General features: G+C 56.9%; 2 protein-coding genes across 14 annotated transcripts in view; one reads left to right on the forward strand and one right to left on the reverse strand.

Moving 5' to 3' along the window:
- Window positions 1-4,705, forward strand: part of Ankrd13b (ankyrin repeat domain 13B) — a 19,946-nt gene extending 15,241 nt beyond the window's left edge. For 3 of the 9 annotated variants that reach the window (XM_050128754.1, XM_050128759.1, XM_050128757.1), the window contains 8 exons: window positions 581-662; window positions 1,500-1,564; window positions 1,767-1,897; window positions 2,009-2,166; window positions 2,287-2,439; window positions 2,550-2,713; window positions 2,784-2,860; window positions 3,290-4,705. In XM_050128754.1, coding sequence (XP_049984711.1) covers window positions 581-662; window positions 1,500-1,564; window positions 1,767-1,897; window positions 2,009-2,166; window positions 2,287-2,439; window positions 2,550-2,713; window positions 2,784-2,860; window positions 3,290-3,689 — 1,230 coding nt within the window. In that variant the 3' untranslated portion in view covers window positions 3,690-4,705. Of the gene's footprint in view, window positions 1-580; window positions 663-1,499; window positions 1,565-1,766; window positions 1,898-2,008; window positions 2,167-2,286; window positions 2,440-2,549; window positions 2,714-2,783; window positions 2,861-3,076 lie in introns of all 9 variants that reach the window. The other 6 variants (XM_050128758.1, XM_050128760.1, XM_050128762.1 and 3 more) reach the window with 5 other exon arrangements.
- Coro6 (coronin 6) lies at window positions 4,186-12,763 on the reverse strand. Of its 5 annotated transcripts, none has more exons than XM_050128766.1 (11): window positions 12,314-12,763; window positions 10,971-11,228; window positions 9,457-9,579; window positions 8,932-9,061; window positions 8,656-8,837; window positions 7,375-7,494; window positions 6,837-6,941; window positions 6,603-6,748; window positions 6,220-6,277; window positions 5,883-6,113; window positions 4,186-5,790 (listed from the first exon to the last, which is right to left on the reverse strand). In XM_050128766.1, the coding sequence occupies exons 2-11, from the start codon at window positions 11,166-11,168 to the stop codon at window positions 5,668-5,670; spliced, it is 1,416 nt and encodes a 471-aa protein (XP_049984723.1). In that variant the 5' UTR covers window positions 11,169-11,228; window positions 12,314-12,763; the 3' UTR covers window positions 4,186-5,667. The 5 variants fall into 5 exon arrangements, with proteins under 5 accessions (XP_049984723.1, XP_049984726.1, XP_049984721.1 ...); XM_050128769.1 differs by lacking the exon at window positions 7,375-7,494 and adding an exon at window positions 7,904-8,023 and having other exon boundaries at window positions 4,186-5,793; XM_050128764.1 differs by having other exon boundaries at window positions 4,186-5,793; window positions 12,314-12,762.
- Between the last annotated feature and the right edge of the window lie 934 nt (window positions 12,764-13,697).

The following is a 13,697-nucleotide window of genomic DNA, read 5'->3' on the forward strand; positions in this document are numbered from 1 at the left end:
GTCTAGCAGAGACACAGGAGCCGTGCACACTTCTACATAGCAGAGCTGGGGATCAACTGCCGCTGTGGGGCCCCACCTCCCCAGCATTCGATGAATGAAGGTGCTGACGAAGACTTTAAGGCTCCGTACATGTTGTCTCCTTCGGGAAGCCCTCCCCGGTTCTAGATGCTCAGATAAGGGGCCTTGGGTGCCCCCACCAGGGCCTGCGTCTCTGTTTTATGACTGCACATTTTCCTGTCTTCCAACTAGAGTGTGGCTCTCAAAGGAGCAGGGATGGTGTCAGGTTTGTTCATTGTGTCCCGGATGCCGACCTCAGTGGCTGGTCTCTAACTGCTCCTCTGGAAGTTTGCTCACCAGAGTGGGGCTGCAGCTGGGGGAGAATGCTTGCCCATGACAGGCCCTGAATTCAAATACCACTAAAGAGTTTGTTGAATGAATAAGTGAAATAATTGGCTATATTTACTTGCCCACCTGCCTAGAGACGGGACAAAGGTTCCCGCCAAGGTTTCTATTGGAGAGAGTGCTTAGCATTCCCTTGAGCAGCACCAGGCCGTCCCCACCCCTCCCTGTCTCTTCTCAGGTATATGGGGCCTCCAACGTGGAGCTCATCACCCGGACTCGGACAGAGCATCTTTCAGAACAACACAAAGGCAAGGCCAAAGGTAACGAGCTTGAGACAAATGGGGGGAGACGCTGTAGATGGGCGGGACCACCAGTCGGAGGGAGGGTGCCCCCAGTAGCATTCTCTGGCCGCCCAGTGCCAGGACGGCTCAGTCAGGCAAATTGAGGTCAACTCAGATAGGTGCCTGCCATACTGCAAAGGTTCCTAGGGCTCATTTGGGTTCAGTGATTGATTACTAATGTCTGTGTTGCACTGGAGAAAAATGTCATGCATGCCATTTATAGGTTCATCTAGGCATCTGATTCAAGCCTTGCCACTGAGTCTGTGTGCTTGCTTATGTCGCACACATTCACTGGGCACCATCTAACCTGTCTCAAGTGGAGACATGTGATTTCTGCTTGTCTGAGAAGACAACAAAGTCATTAACCAGGCACCTAAAGGAGCCGCTCCCACGCACTCCCCAAAAGAAGACAGGCGGTTTGCTACCCAGGGTCACCAGCTTGGAGAGGGGTACTTTGGGAAGTTTCCTCTGAGCTTTAAGTGCTTTTATTTGTTCTATTTATTAATTTAGGGAGACAGAGTGTCACTCGTAGCCCTGGCCCCAAATTCTCAATGTAGACCAGGCTAGCCTCCAACTCACAGATACCCACTTGCCTTTCTGCCTCCTAAGTGCTGGTATCCAAGGGCCACCCACCACGTCTGGCTTAGGGGCCCTTTCATTTCGCCCAAGCTTGCAGTGGGTCCTGGTGAGTCCTCATCACTTTAGGTGGAAGTAGCTAGGATCGTGGGGTGCAAGAGCTTCCCACACCCTTGCCTTAGGCATGAGGCACCCATGTGTGTGTGGCTGCAGTGTCCTGAGGCCACATATTTCTTCTAGGTTGTAAGACACCTCTGCAGTCTTTCTTGGGAATTGCCGAGCAGCACGGGGGCCCCCAAAATGGGGTGAGTGTGTGTCAGGGGCGTTACTGTTTTGAAGGGTGTGGGTGTGGCTTAAGAGGTTCTGGTGGCAACCGCGTACATGACCTACGTGGGCTTCCTACTCCCAAGCCAGTGTCAGCTCCATGCTGGAGAGGGGAGGGATGAGGGACTGTGTCACCAACCCCTGGCCTGGAATCGGGCTAAAGCCTCCCTCCGTGCGGTACAGACCCTGATCACTCAGACCCTGAGCCAAGCCAACCCCACTGCCATCACTGCGGAGGAATACTTCAACCCCAACTTTGAGCTTGGCAACCGGGACATGGGTCGTCCCATGGAACTGACCACCAAGACACAGAAGTGAGGCCCCCTGCTCTTCTGGGGAGGGATGGGCAGGGTAAGGGTCTAAGAGGTGCTAGGAGGCCATGGCTTCCTACAGCTTCCCTTACCCCTTGGGATCTGGGGGACCAGGTTCAAGGCCAAGCTGTGGCTGTGTGAGGAGCATCCCCTGTCCCTGTGTGAGCAGGTGGCTCCCATCATTGACCTCATGGCTGTCAGCAATGCACTTTTCGCCAAGCTCCGGGACTTCATCACCTTGCGCCTGCCTCCTGGCTTCCCAGTCAAGATTGGTGAGCGCCCCCTTCCCCCAATTTCTCCTCAGTCACTTTGGGAGAGTGAGGTTTAGAGGAAATCTGGGCAGTGGGTCTGAGGTATGAGGGGCTGGTGCTTAATGGCTTCCTTGTCCTCAGAAATCCCCGTCTTTCATATTCTCAACGCCCGCATCACCTTCGGGAACCTCAACGGCTGTGATGAGCCAGTGCCCTCAGTGCGAGGCAGCCCCAGCAGCGAGACACCGTCCCCTGGCAGCGACTCCTCCAGCGTCAGCAGCTCCAGCTCTACCAGTGAGACTCCACTCCCCACAGGGCCCCGCCTTCTCACAGCTAGGCTGTTTCCCTCCCTGACACCCAGGGGTGAGCCCAGCCCACACCTGACCCCTGGCCCACGCCCCCAGCCTCCTGCCGTGGCTGTGAGATCTCACCTGCGTTGTTCGAGGCCCCCCGTGGCTACAGCGTGCTGGGTGGCCAGCGAGAGGCTGCGACTCGTGATGAAGATGATGACCTGCTGCAGTTTGCCATCCAGCAGAGCCTGCTTGAGGCAGGCAGTGAGTATGACCAGGTGTGTTCCTGATGCCACTCCAAGCCATTCCAAGCACAGGTGAGCTCAGCTAACAGTCCGCTCCCTCCAGGTCACCATTTGGGAGGCGCTAACCAACAGCAAGCCAGGCACCCACCCCATGTCCTGTGAAGGCCGCCGACAGGACAGGTCAGTGCCCATGAGGTCGAAGAGAACTCAGAGGTGCCTATTCCCTCTCCTACCCCCAACACACACGCACAGAGACTCCCACTAAACCGTCAGACTGCACAGTGACACCGGAACCCTGCTAGGCCCAGACAACCCTTAGTGCCTGCAGCAGGGCTCCATCTGGTATCAAAAACCCGTTATCAAGATGGCTTCTGCCAAACCCCTTTCCTGGCACAGGGTGGGTGGCCAGTGTTCCAGGCATGTGCAGAAAGCAGGGACCTAACTCCCAGGACGTTCAGACCCTCAACAGACAGGTTGGCGGGACCTGGGATCTTCCATCACCGGGTGGGGCCAGGACAGCCCAGTGAGACTCATGGCCTCCCCTAGAAGGGTGGCAAGTCTGCCCAGCCCTGGGGCCTCCACGATGTCTCCTGCCCCACTTACGAGCAGGTGTCCCAGGTGTGCCGGGAGCGGGGAGCGCTCGACAAATCCTCCCCACCCCCAGGAGCGCCCCACCCACGCCGCAGCGCCAGCCCGTGCCCCCGGCACCAGTGCCCAGCCCTCGGCCCAGCCCGGGTCCCAGCTCCAGCAGCCACGTGTTTCGGAGCTACGACGAGCAGCTGCGGCTGGCTATGGAGTTGTCTGCGCAGGAGCAGGAGGAGAGACGGAGGCGAGCACGCCAGGAGGAGGAAGAGTTGGAGCGCATCCTACGGCTCTCGCTGACCGAACAGTAGCGCCCTCTGCTGGGACCCTCGCTCACTCCACGCAGGACCCGGGTCCGCGCACCTGCCGTGCTGCTGCAGGAGTTTGGAGCCATCACATCGGGGGTGTAGGGGTGCACCAGGCTTGAGATGCCAGGGGTTTGATACAGGCGTGGAGTAACTCTCTTAAGCCAGAGCCCTAGAGGCATGGCTGTTCTCCCCGCTTTGCTGTGCGGTGACCCCCTAATCTGCTTCTCTGGACTTGGGTCTGTCCAGGGGCGGAGACAGGTGGTATTGAAAAGGAAATGAATCCTTGAGAGGAGCATTGTCCCTGTCCCGTGCTCCTTCTGGCTGGTCCTCCTTCTTGCTCACTGACCCCTCTCCAGGACACTGCCCCTGAAGCCTTCGCATCTCAGCTCTTCACCCCTGGGAGGCAGCTGATTGCCCTGTGTGCTGTGTCGCTGCTTTGTCCCAGACACAAACCAGCACATCAAGGGCCCAGCCTCTCCTCACCCAGGCATTTCAGCGTCAAGTGCACTTAGCGGGGTGCCCAGCTCCCCCAGCTCCCACACAAGCTCCCACACCTGTCCTGTGTCTCAGGGTGGTCCCAGCTTCTCCTTAGGCAGCCAGAAATTGGAGTCCCCATGCCCGCAGCACGTTTTTTATTGTGATCAGGGAGTGTGTCTAAGGTGCCCCCTAGTCTGGACAAGGCCTGATTCCCTCATGGTGCCTTGGGGAGTGGGGGCAGCATATTGGCTTGGGGGCAAGCACTAGACCCGACACAAAGGCATTGATCAGGGCCCTGGCACCAGTATCACCGCCCACCCGTTCCTACCAGCTGCTGCTAGCCCTCTGTGGTTGTGCACCCCTCTTGCCCCCATGCAGGGGCTGAATAACACCCTTTATCCAATGGTGCTAACCCCGGCTCTCCCTGTTCCGCCCTACCCACCTAAAGAAGCACAGTCCCCCCTCCCTGGGCAGGGGCCCATGCACACCCTTGTCTTGGGGCCACCTTCTTGCTGGCTTCTATGCCAGGGGCTCAGAAGGGGCACAAAAGGGGGGTAAGGAAAGAGCAACAAAGTAAAGCTGTTCTTCCTAGTCCCTTCCCTGATGCCAGGGGCACCAGACTGATTCTGAGGCACAAATAAAGAGGTTTCAAACCAGATGCTTTTCTACCTAACTTTATTGGGGGAGGAGTGCCTGCGGTGGGGTGGGAGGTGGGGTCTTTGGAACCTCAATGCAAAGATGGCTGACCTAGGGTAAGAGGCTGCCTGGCGGGTCCTCAGCCCAGCTTGTGTTTGCTGGGTTCCCCAGGATTCCAAAAAGGGAAATGGGGGGGGGGGGAAGCCGTCCATGCAGGAGGCACAGACTTGTACTTAGTAAATCATTTCATTACTTATGCCTCAGTATTTTTATAGACTCAGTAGAGTGCTGGAGGCAGTGTGTGTGTGTGTGTGTGTGTGTGTGTGTGTGTGTGAGAGAGAGAGAGAGAGAGAGAGAGAGAGAGAGAGAGAGAGAGAGAGAGAGACCTTATGCCAGTTCTCCTGAGATTTCTCTGGTGGGGGATGTCTGTCTCCAAGAAGCTGCCATCTTTGGAAGTGGGAAAAAGAGGAGAGCCCTGTACCATGGATGGGATGGATGAAGCCAGTGAGTCAGGCTTTGCCAGCAATAGAAATGGGGTGCTGCCCATCTGCCCCCACATACTGTGAAGGAAATCAAGTGAGCTTATTAAGAGAAATGGGGATTTTCCTGAGACTGGGGATCCGTGTTGAGATCCACGTGAGGTCAGCCCCAGGCAGCGCACTAATGCTAAGCATTTCCCCTGCCCAGGGTAAGGGACAAGGAACACTAAGCACCATTACTAAGGCCGGCATTATCCCAGGCTCCCTCTAGGCCTAATCCTGAAAAGTCTAAAGTCGGGGCCTAGTACGGAACTCAGTCCTTGCCACTTAAGATCCCCATGTCCAGGCCTCCCGCGAGGGATGGAGTTTCTTTTCTGGTCTCACTCCTAACCCCGAGCCCAGGAAGCAGGGTACGGAGTTCCAGACCAAAGGTCGGCGATGCCAGTCTGTGCGCCCTGCTCCATTGGATCTGCAGCGTGCAGAGCTTCGCAGCAAATACGCCAGGCTAGTCTGTGCCATCCACCAGCTCACACAGCATGTTTTCCAAAGCAGTAATGCGCTCCTCCTGGGCTTGCACTCGCTCGCGAAGGGCCTTCATCTCCTCCAGCAGTGTCTCCAGGGTGTGCTGCTGCTGATACACGGAGGAAGGAGGAGACCATGGCAGAGAGCAGGAGGCAGCGGGCAGAGCTAGGGTAGAGCGGGTCAGATCTGAGAGCTTACCGACAAGGGGGAGTCGCTGGCTGACTGGCTGCGACGGGGACCAGCTGGCGGACGCGCATCTAGGATGTTGCGCTTGGTGATCCGGAGCTCGCGGTGTTTGGGGGGTACATATCCTTCTTTCAGCGAAATGAGTACAGGTTCTGCATCCTGACCCGATAGCCATTCATCTGCTTCCAGGGCTGGTTCAGGGCCGGGCGTATCTGGGTATAGGTCGTCCTGGAACAGGTCCGACTGAGGGGTAGAGTGGACAAGAGGGCCGGTGTGAGCTGGGCACCGGATGGCTGCCTTTTGATGCTTTCCAACCAACCCCCTTGCCCAACCTCCTCTCCTTCCTCACCTTTCGAGGTACGGTCATGACGATGGGTTCACACTTTCGTTCATGTAACTTGTAGAACCTATGAGGAAGGGGAATTCAACGCTCTTGCTGTCTCCCTGTTCTTTTTAAAGCCCCATGCCTGGGACTAAGGCACTGGAAGCCAATACGCTGAGTAACTACCCGAGTAACTACCGTGTGCATTGAACTTTGCACACATTATCAGTTTGGGGGTAAAAACACCTTGGGTGGAATGCCAGGCTAGTGGGTGCCGGGACAGTCACTGAAAAAGTCCAGTGTGGCTCCCTTCTCTTTTCCAAAGGGCAGCTCAGTTAGGGGAAGACCTGGAGAACAAGAGCTGACGTGAGGAAGAGGGGCAGGAGGATAGAAAGGACTGAAGTGCTGACCTGGCAATTTCACACTTGCTGACATCCAGTCCCCTCTTGGGCATGAAACCCATGCCCCGCTGCGGCTCTTTGCTGCTGAAAGTGTTCAGATAGTGCACAAAGGGTGGTTCGTCCGTAATCTCAAAGTACCGAATGCTACTGTCACCCTGCAAAACCAGTCAATTGAGAGGCACGGACAGACAGGGCCCTCATCTCCCATCCCAGCCGTGGTCCTTCCCACCCAGCCTCCAACACCTTGCCACACAAGTAGACAATGCTGGAGTCGGGGTCATAGAACGGCAGGAGCACTCCATTGCTTGTGTCCATCTCCTGCAGGGCCACCGGTTCTTCAAAGTTGTTCTGCCGAGCACAGAAAGAGTGACCAGCCCTGTTCACCCTCCAGGGCTGCTTCAGACTTCACTTTATGCCCACCCCCAATCCCATGCATTCCCAAGGCAGATCTGGTGAGACCCACAGGCTCTCTTCTAGACTTTCTCATTCCGTTTCCCTGGCACAAGTATACCCTGTGCGGTTGCATGCAGTCACAGCAAACCACCCCCAGGGACTAGGCATCACCAGGAGGGGGCGCCAGCGCGAGCTCCTTCAGGCGACGCAAAAAAAAAAAAAAAAAAAAAAAAAAAAAAACCAAAAAACTGGACAGTGTCGGGTGTGTGAGGTGGCAGCAACCTTCAGCCCTGTCAGAATGGGCATACCCTGCGGGTGCGGGGCGTCCGGCCCCTCGCCCGTGATGCCAGCCCCCGGGGCACACACCCCAAGCCTCCAACTGTGTTACCGGGTCCCACAGGCCTAGCTCTCGCTGGCTCATGCGGGTGAATCCCGTGGTGAAGATATGACCCAGCCGCGTGAAGACAGCCCGCATGGGCCTCATCCCCTCGTGGGCTGCAAACCTCTCCTGGTGGGGGGAGGGGAGAAGGGAGGAGCATCACCCTACTGCCTGCCTTGGGGAAGATGGAGATCTGAGCAACCACCTTGCCAACCTGAGTGTGGGGTGGGCGGGGGAAGAGTCCTAAGAATGAAGTTTCACAGAGGTCTGTGGCAGGACCCTGGCCTGGAGACTTATCAGGGCGGGGACCGAGCAGGAGGTGCGGAGCTCTCAGCAGGTCCCAGACCTTAGGCACTCTCAAGAGCTGATCGATCCCTGGGGCAGGCGATGTCTGCTGGCTCCCCGGGGTTGCAGTGGGGCTTTACACACAAGGGAGCTCTGTGCTCCGCCTGGGCCTCTTGGGCCGGGCCACCGCTCGAGAGGGTGCTCCTGGCTGATCCTGCAAAGCGAGCCGTTGCGCCGGCTCGGCCTGGCCTACCGGGTCCCAGAGTGCGAGTTGCCGCTCACTCATCCTGCTGAAGCCGGTGCTGAGCAGCTTCCCGTCTGCGGTGAAGACGGCCCGCAGCGGGCGGGCGCCCTCGTGAGGCCGGGCTCGCTCCTGCTCGCAGGGTTAGTGGGTTAGAGTACCCGCCCACCCAACCGCCCCTCGCCGCTCCCAGCCGCGCCATGCCTGTGCTCCACGCAAACATGCACATCCCCAAACCCAACACCCCAGGTTAGACAGAGGCTGGCCAGGACAGGGGGACAGGGCCATTGCCCTCCCAGGGCACCAGCTGGGGCATGCAAAGCTTGGGGATTGTTTCATCCCCACCCAGTGGGTCAATGGGTGCGAAGGGGGTCAGTCCGAGTGCAGGCCCCTGACCCTGGAAGATGGCGTTGGCTATCTGAGAGGAGAAGGTCCCGGAGCTCAGGTTTCATGCAGGTTCTGGTTGGAGGATGCGGTTTCCAGCTTCTCCCCTCAATCTAAAGGCAAGGAGCTCTCCTCGGGAGCTCGAGATGCATGGGAGAGGAACGAAGAGGGGCAGGCAGAGGCTTGCCGTCTGGGGGCTTACTCAGGGCAGGGGTTGAGACTGTAAAGCCTTCACGGGGTGCGGGGGTCTTGACTAATCTCTGGAGTAGGGATGGGACAGGTAAGAGCTGGGACCAGAGGCTCTGATGACAGTGGGTATCAGATGCTACCAGCTGGTGTCGAGCAAGGGGTGCTAGGGAGTAGTCAGGCCAGGCACTCACCGCAACCACCTGACTCTTCCGGGGGTCAATGATTCGCAGGGTCTTGTCCTTGCAGGTAGTGGCTAGCAGGCTACCATTGCTGTTCCAACACACACTGTGGATGACGTCAGGGTGTATGTCGTCCAGGCTCAGCAGGACCTCCCCGGTGCCCACATTCCAGATGATGATGACATTATCACCACCTGTCCAGAGTGTCCAGGCCTGGTCATCCGGGCCCCCGCCTTCCTCACTCCCACCCTCATCTATAGTCGGGACCCTTCTTAAATGTCACCAGACCTGCGCTGAGCAGGACATTCCTGGCAGTGGGGTGCCAAGAGAGGATGCCCACACGCTTGGAGTGGCCCTCGAGTGTGATGACAGGTTCGGTGATGTTGCGCACGGGAGTGTAGTCTGGAATCTGCCACACCTAGGTAGGAAGAAAAGGCAACAAGTAGATGGGTAAGGGATAGCTCCGCCCCTCAGGGCTGTTGGTGTCCAGTACAGGATAGTGTAGTGGTGTGGTGGTGCCCTGGGAACAGAAGCAGCAGTTCAGGACCAGGAAGCATTGCCAGCTCCCCAGAGACCTCCCCATTCACTCTGTCAGAAAAAAGTCCAGAGTGCTGTACCCCTTCTCTTAGGGCCCCAAGTTGACCACGGTAATAGTTAGTTCTAGGCAGTGCATTCTGGGAGGGAGTGGGTATGTATTTAACTAAAAATAATCCTGGAACTGGCAGGGTAAGGTAGGGTAGGTGCCCTTCCCCAGCACAGGTGAGGCACCTCTCTGTTCCCCTACCCAGCTGGCAGCATCCACCTGGCTCCTACCATGACAGTGGTGTCGTCTGAAGCACTGGCGATGACGTTGTCATTGTGTGGGCACCAGTCAATGTCCAGCACAGGGCCAGTGTGCCCAGTGACCAGTGGGTAGTTCTTATCCACACGTCCTGTCTGGAGGGGTCAGAGAAGGAGATGTGGGACCACTTGTGTGTGTGTGTGTGTGTGTGTGTGTGCATGTATGCACACATGTGCACACACTGGGACCTGGCACTTGCTAAGCAACCGCTAAACTACTGAGCTGCATCCCCAGGCCCTCCTGGATGTGGTTTTGGAGTGGTCACTGCATTTGCTAACCCATCGATTCTGTATCATTAGTTTTCTTTTTGCAGACATCTCAGCCTCTTAACCAGTTTGCTCTCTGAACTCTGCTGAACAGCACGGAGTGAAATCATTTGTGCCAGGGAATCTGATTCAGAGAGGCATGGCGACTTAACAAAGCACCCACAGCAAGACACCAGAACACAGACTTGAATTAAACCCAGTGTTCACCAAAAGACACCTACTTGGAGAAGGACTTCCATTTTTAAATATAAGGTCTCATTATGTTTATTAGCCTACGTTGGTCTTGCCTTGGTCTGCTCAATGTTGGGCTCACAGGCATGGACCCCAACACCCTGTGAGGAGGCTCTACTTAAGCCTGTTCCCCAAGTTGGGATCTGTGGGAAGCTCCTAAAGAGACTGAAGTGAGCAACCTGAGTGCGGTGTCCTGGTTCCTACAGCAGGTCCTTCCTTCCCTTGGTTACACCTGGAACCACAAGCAGGCAATCCTGGTGCCTAATGCCCCTTAGCCAGGGCTGGGGGCCCACTTTTCTTTATCTCCATCAATTGATTTTGGGAGCTGTGAAGACTCTGCAGGGTTGGCACCGGCCCAGACCATGCAGCCTGGAAGAGGGGATGGTTAAATGGCATTGGAATGGCAGTCACACTGGGGAGGAGGTGTCTCTGGCTGGTGTCTGCATTGACCGGGGTGAGTCATGGGCTATTGTCAGGCCTCTTCCTGACCCTGCCACGTGCGGGGCCTCCTCTAGCAAGGTCTAGGGGTCAGTACCTAGATCAAGGCTATGTCTGCTTTGGGGTCTCTACCCCGGGATGGAGATGGCCAAGTGTCTGCGAAGGTGACAGTCACTGCCTGGCCCCTTTTCCTAGTGTGCAAAGGAGGACTCTGGCTTTATGTATTTTTTCCTTTCATTTAATTTTCATTCTACCCCAGTACCAGAACCAGAATCTAACACATTCTCTCTCGTACTGGTGAAAACTCAGGTCAGAATCTGACTACTTGGCTCTGCACCTGACCAGCTCCACCACTAGCTCTCACTTGGCCCCTGCTGGGAACAGGGGCTGCATGGCCTAGAAGGTGCGCATAGGCCACTCCGATATTGCTGCTCAGGGAGGGGGAGGGGAGAGCGGCCAATTCACAGAGACTGCCCTTCTGATGGAGGACTGGATTCCAGCGAGGCAGCCCAGGGGTCCCAGCCAACCGGTTCCCTTCCCTCACCCCTCACCTTGGCCAGAGGCAGGACAATGAAGGCACCCCCACCTCCAGCCTCTACAATAATGGCTAGAAATTTGGGGTTGACGGCACAGAAGGCGCTGTCCCATGTGACCTTGGATACCCGAATGTCCTCATAGGCCTGGTCGGCCTTTGCTGCCTGACCGAACACATGGCGGAACTTGCTTTGCCGAACCACTCTCCGGCTCATGGCTGGAGCAAAGATCGGGGATGCAGAGCCTAGAGGCGCGTTGGTCCTTGATCTTGCCAACTGCGAGAGGGAGGAGGAAGGGAGCATTATCTGGTAAGGAGCAGGGGGTTTTCTTCAAAGTGATCAAGGTAGGAAGGCAGATGTTTGTCGCCTGTCAAATGTTTGAGAGGCTAGGATGGGGAGTCTGGTCACTTAGACACACGGGCTAGGGGGTAATGGAGGCTGACGTGGGACTGAAGCTTGCTGCGGGACAGAATGTTTGGAGCAGCAGTGGGTCTCCTGCTGCTGGCCAAGGATGAGCACTTTTTTGCAAGTGTTTATCCCTTCTAGAGACACACTACTCAACACGCTCTCTGGTAGTCACTGGACCTTAGTTCAAGGTTAGCTGTGGGGCTAGGACTCCCGCCCTCAAGATCCCAAATTCTCATCTCTGGCAGAGTTCAGGCGCATGTGTCTTTTCTACAAATCTGCCAAGAGAAACGTTCGTTCCTCTGGTTAGCCTGTTTCAGCCACTGTTTCCTCCCGTGGTGGGGGGTGGGGATGTGCGGGAGTGGGCAGTATAAGGTGGCTCTCCCTTCTGTCCATTTCACCATGCCCAGGCTTTTCTGAGAAGCCCGATTATGGTCAAGTGACATGAGTATCATACGTTAGCCTGGTTTTTTTGAGTGTGTTGCCTGTGCCTGCGCTGGGGCTTCTAGTAGGTTCTCCTGAGAGTGGCGGTCCTTGATCCCATGGGCAAGGACCACAAGGACCAGATGTGTACCAGTGAGGAGGTGAGGTCCTTTTTTCTGGATCCAGGACCTTAGTTATGCCACTTTTCCCAAGGGGACACACCAGGCTCTCCCAGAGGCCAACTGTTTCCTGGCCCTCCCCAGCCCGGGCATCCCTGTGCCCTTCAAACCGCTCCTGCAGCCCCAGGCCTAAAGCCCGGCCTACCCGCACCCTCCTCTAGCCTCCTGCTCTGGCAGTGAGTTCTTGTGAGACTAGGTGTCTCCTCGCTAGCTGCTGTCCGGCCAAATATAGACACCAAGTCCGCCCTGCCGGACCGAATTTAGCGGCGGGGAAGGGGGGGCGCAGACCTCTGCCCCCTCCAGAGACCCCGCCCGCTCCGTTGGCTGCGGGGGCGGAGGCGGGGAGGAGGGTACCTGATCCTAAGCCGGGCGAGGGTGCTCTCGCGGCGACTCCTCTGTGGAGTGGGCCAGGGTACGCGGGGGGCCGAGGGAGGTGTCGGCGGCGCGTCCGGGGCCGGGCACTGGGTCGCGCGTTCCAGCCGCTGCCTGCGGCTCTCAGCTGCCTGCCGGCTCCGCTGCTGTCCCAGCTGCTGCTGCCATCAACCTGGGGGGGCGGGGCCGAACGGGGGGGGGCAGGGCCAGGCCAATGCGGCCACGCCCTGTCCAGCGCGGGAAAGTCCTGCGTCTCAACTTCGCCTGCCCCGGTAAAATGGGAAAAGTAAGTTGTGCGTGCGCTTGAGGGGTGTGCGTGCCCCGTGTCTCCCTCCGCCCCTCGTATGTAGGTTCGGGTGGCCCAGGCGCTCTGTCCAAAGCGGGACACCGAGCCTGGGAGCCACCGCGAGTGATCAGGTGCCTGAGCGCCGCATTCTTGCCGCAATCGCGAAGCTAATTTAGTCGTTCCCAGAGGGCGGGGCTGTGGGGCTGTACAGCCAGGACCGGCTGGGAAGAGGCCCTAGAAGATGCTCTGGGGAAATCGTCTCAGTCGCTTGATGAAGTTCTAGGCTGGCCCAGGGTAACTGCGAGGCTATGGCTTTTATTAATAGCGATAGCAATCGTTTGAGAACAGTATAGGTGTTTCACCCCATTCTAATAAGTGGAACCTTCTAAGGTTCCACGGAGCACGGCATGAAGCAGGAAAGTTCAGAGACCAGGCAGAAAAAACAACTAATCCCAGCATCAGGTTCAAGGGGAAAAGGCTGGCAGATAATTGGCCACATTTTAGAGGTCAGAGGGATCAACTCTGAAGATGAGGGCCTTTGTTTGAGCCGGTTCATCTATTCTAGGACAGAATTCCCTCACTCCCAAGACCTACGGGTCTGAAGTACTTACTGTTCAAGGTCAAGGAGATAAAATACAGCCTGTGAAGAGCAGCCAGTTCCTGGAGTTGCTGTTTACCCAATGCCTGCCTATGGTTTCATTTCTTCCCTCCCAGGGCAGTATGGGGGTCATTTTCAGGCTGCACATAGAATCGGTCTTCTGCATGGCAGGGAAGAGAGGAGAGAGAGGAGAGAGGAGAGAGGAGAGGGAAGAGGGAAGAGAGGGGAGAGGAGAGAGAAGAGAAGGGAGAAGAGAGAGAGGAGAGGGAAGAGAGGAGAGGGAAGAGAGGAGAGGGAAGAGAGGAGAGGGAAGAGAGGAAAGAGGGGAGAGGGAGGGGAGAGGGGAGAGAAGAGGGAAGAGAGGGGAGAGAGGGAGAGGGAGAGTGTGAGGGTGCCTACAGGCGGCTTTGTTTTTCAGGAGAGGTCTAGGTGTTCAGTGGCTTGTAGAGAAACAGAACCAGAAATTGTTGGTGCTACAGAAA

This window comes from Alexandromys fortis, unplaced genomic scaffold (genome assembly GCF_014885135.2).
Source record: "Alexandromys fortis isolate MF-2015 unplaced genomic scaffold, M_Fortis_MF-2015_v1.1 scaffold_80, whole genome shotgun sequence".
Classification (NCBI taxonomy): domain Eukaryota; kingdom Metazoa; phylum Chordata; class Mammalia; order Rodentia; family Cricetidae; genus Alexandromys; species Alexandromys fortis.

Bases quoted from the DNA above. Each gene is read 5' to 3' on its own strand.
- Coro6 (XM_050128769.1), bottom strand. From the start codon at position 11,168: ATGAGCCGGAGAGTGGTTCGGCAAAGCAAGTTCCGCCATGTGTTCGGT. The intron at 9,580-10,970 runs GTGAGGGGTGAG...TGACCCCTCCAG, and splicing joins TTGTCCTGCCTCTGGCCAAG to ACAGGACGTGTGGATAAGAA. The intron at 8,024-8,655 runs GTGAGTGCCTGG...CCCTGCGAGCAG, and splicing joins GGAAGAGTCAGGTGGTTGCG to GAGCGAGCCCGGCCTCACGA.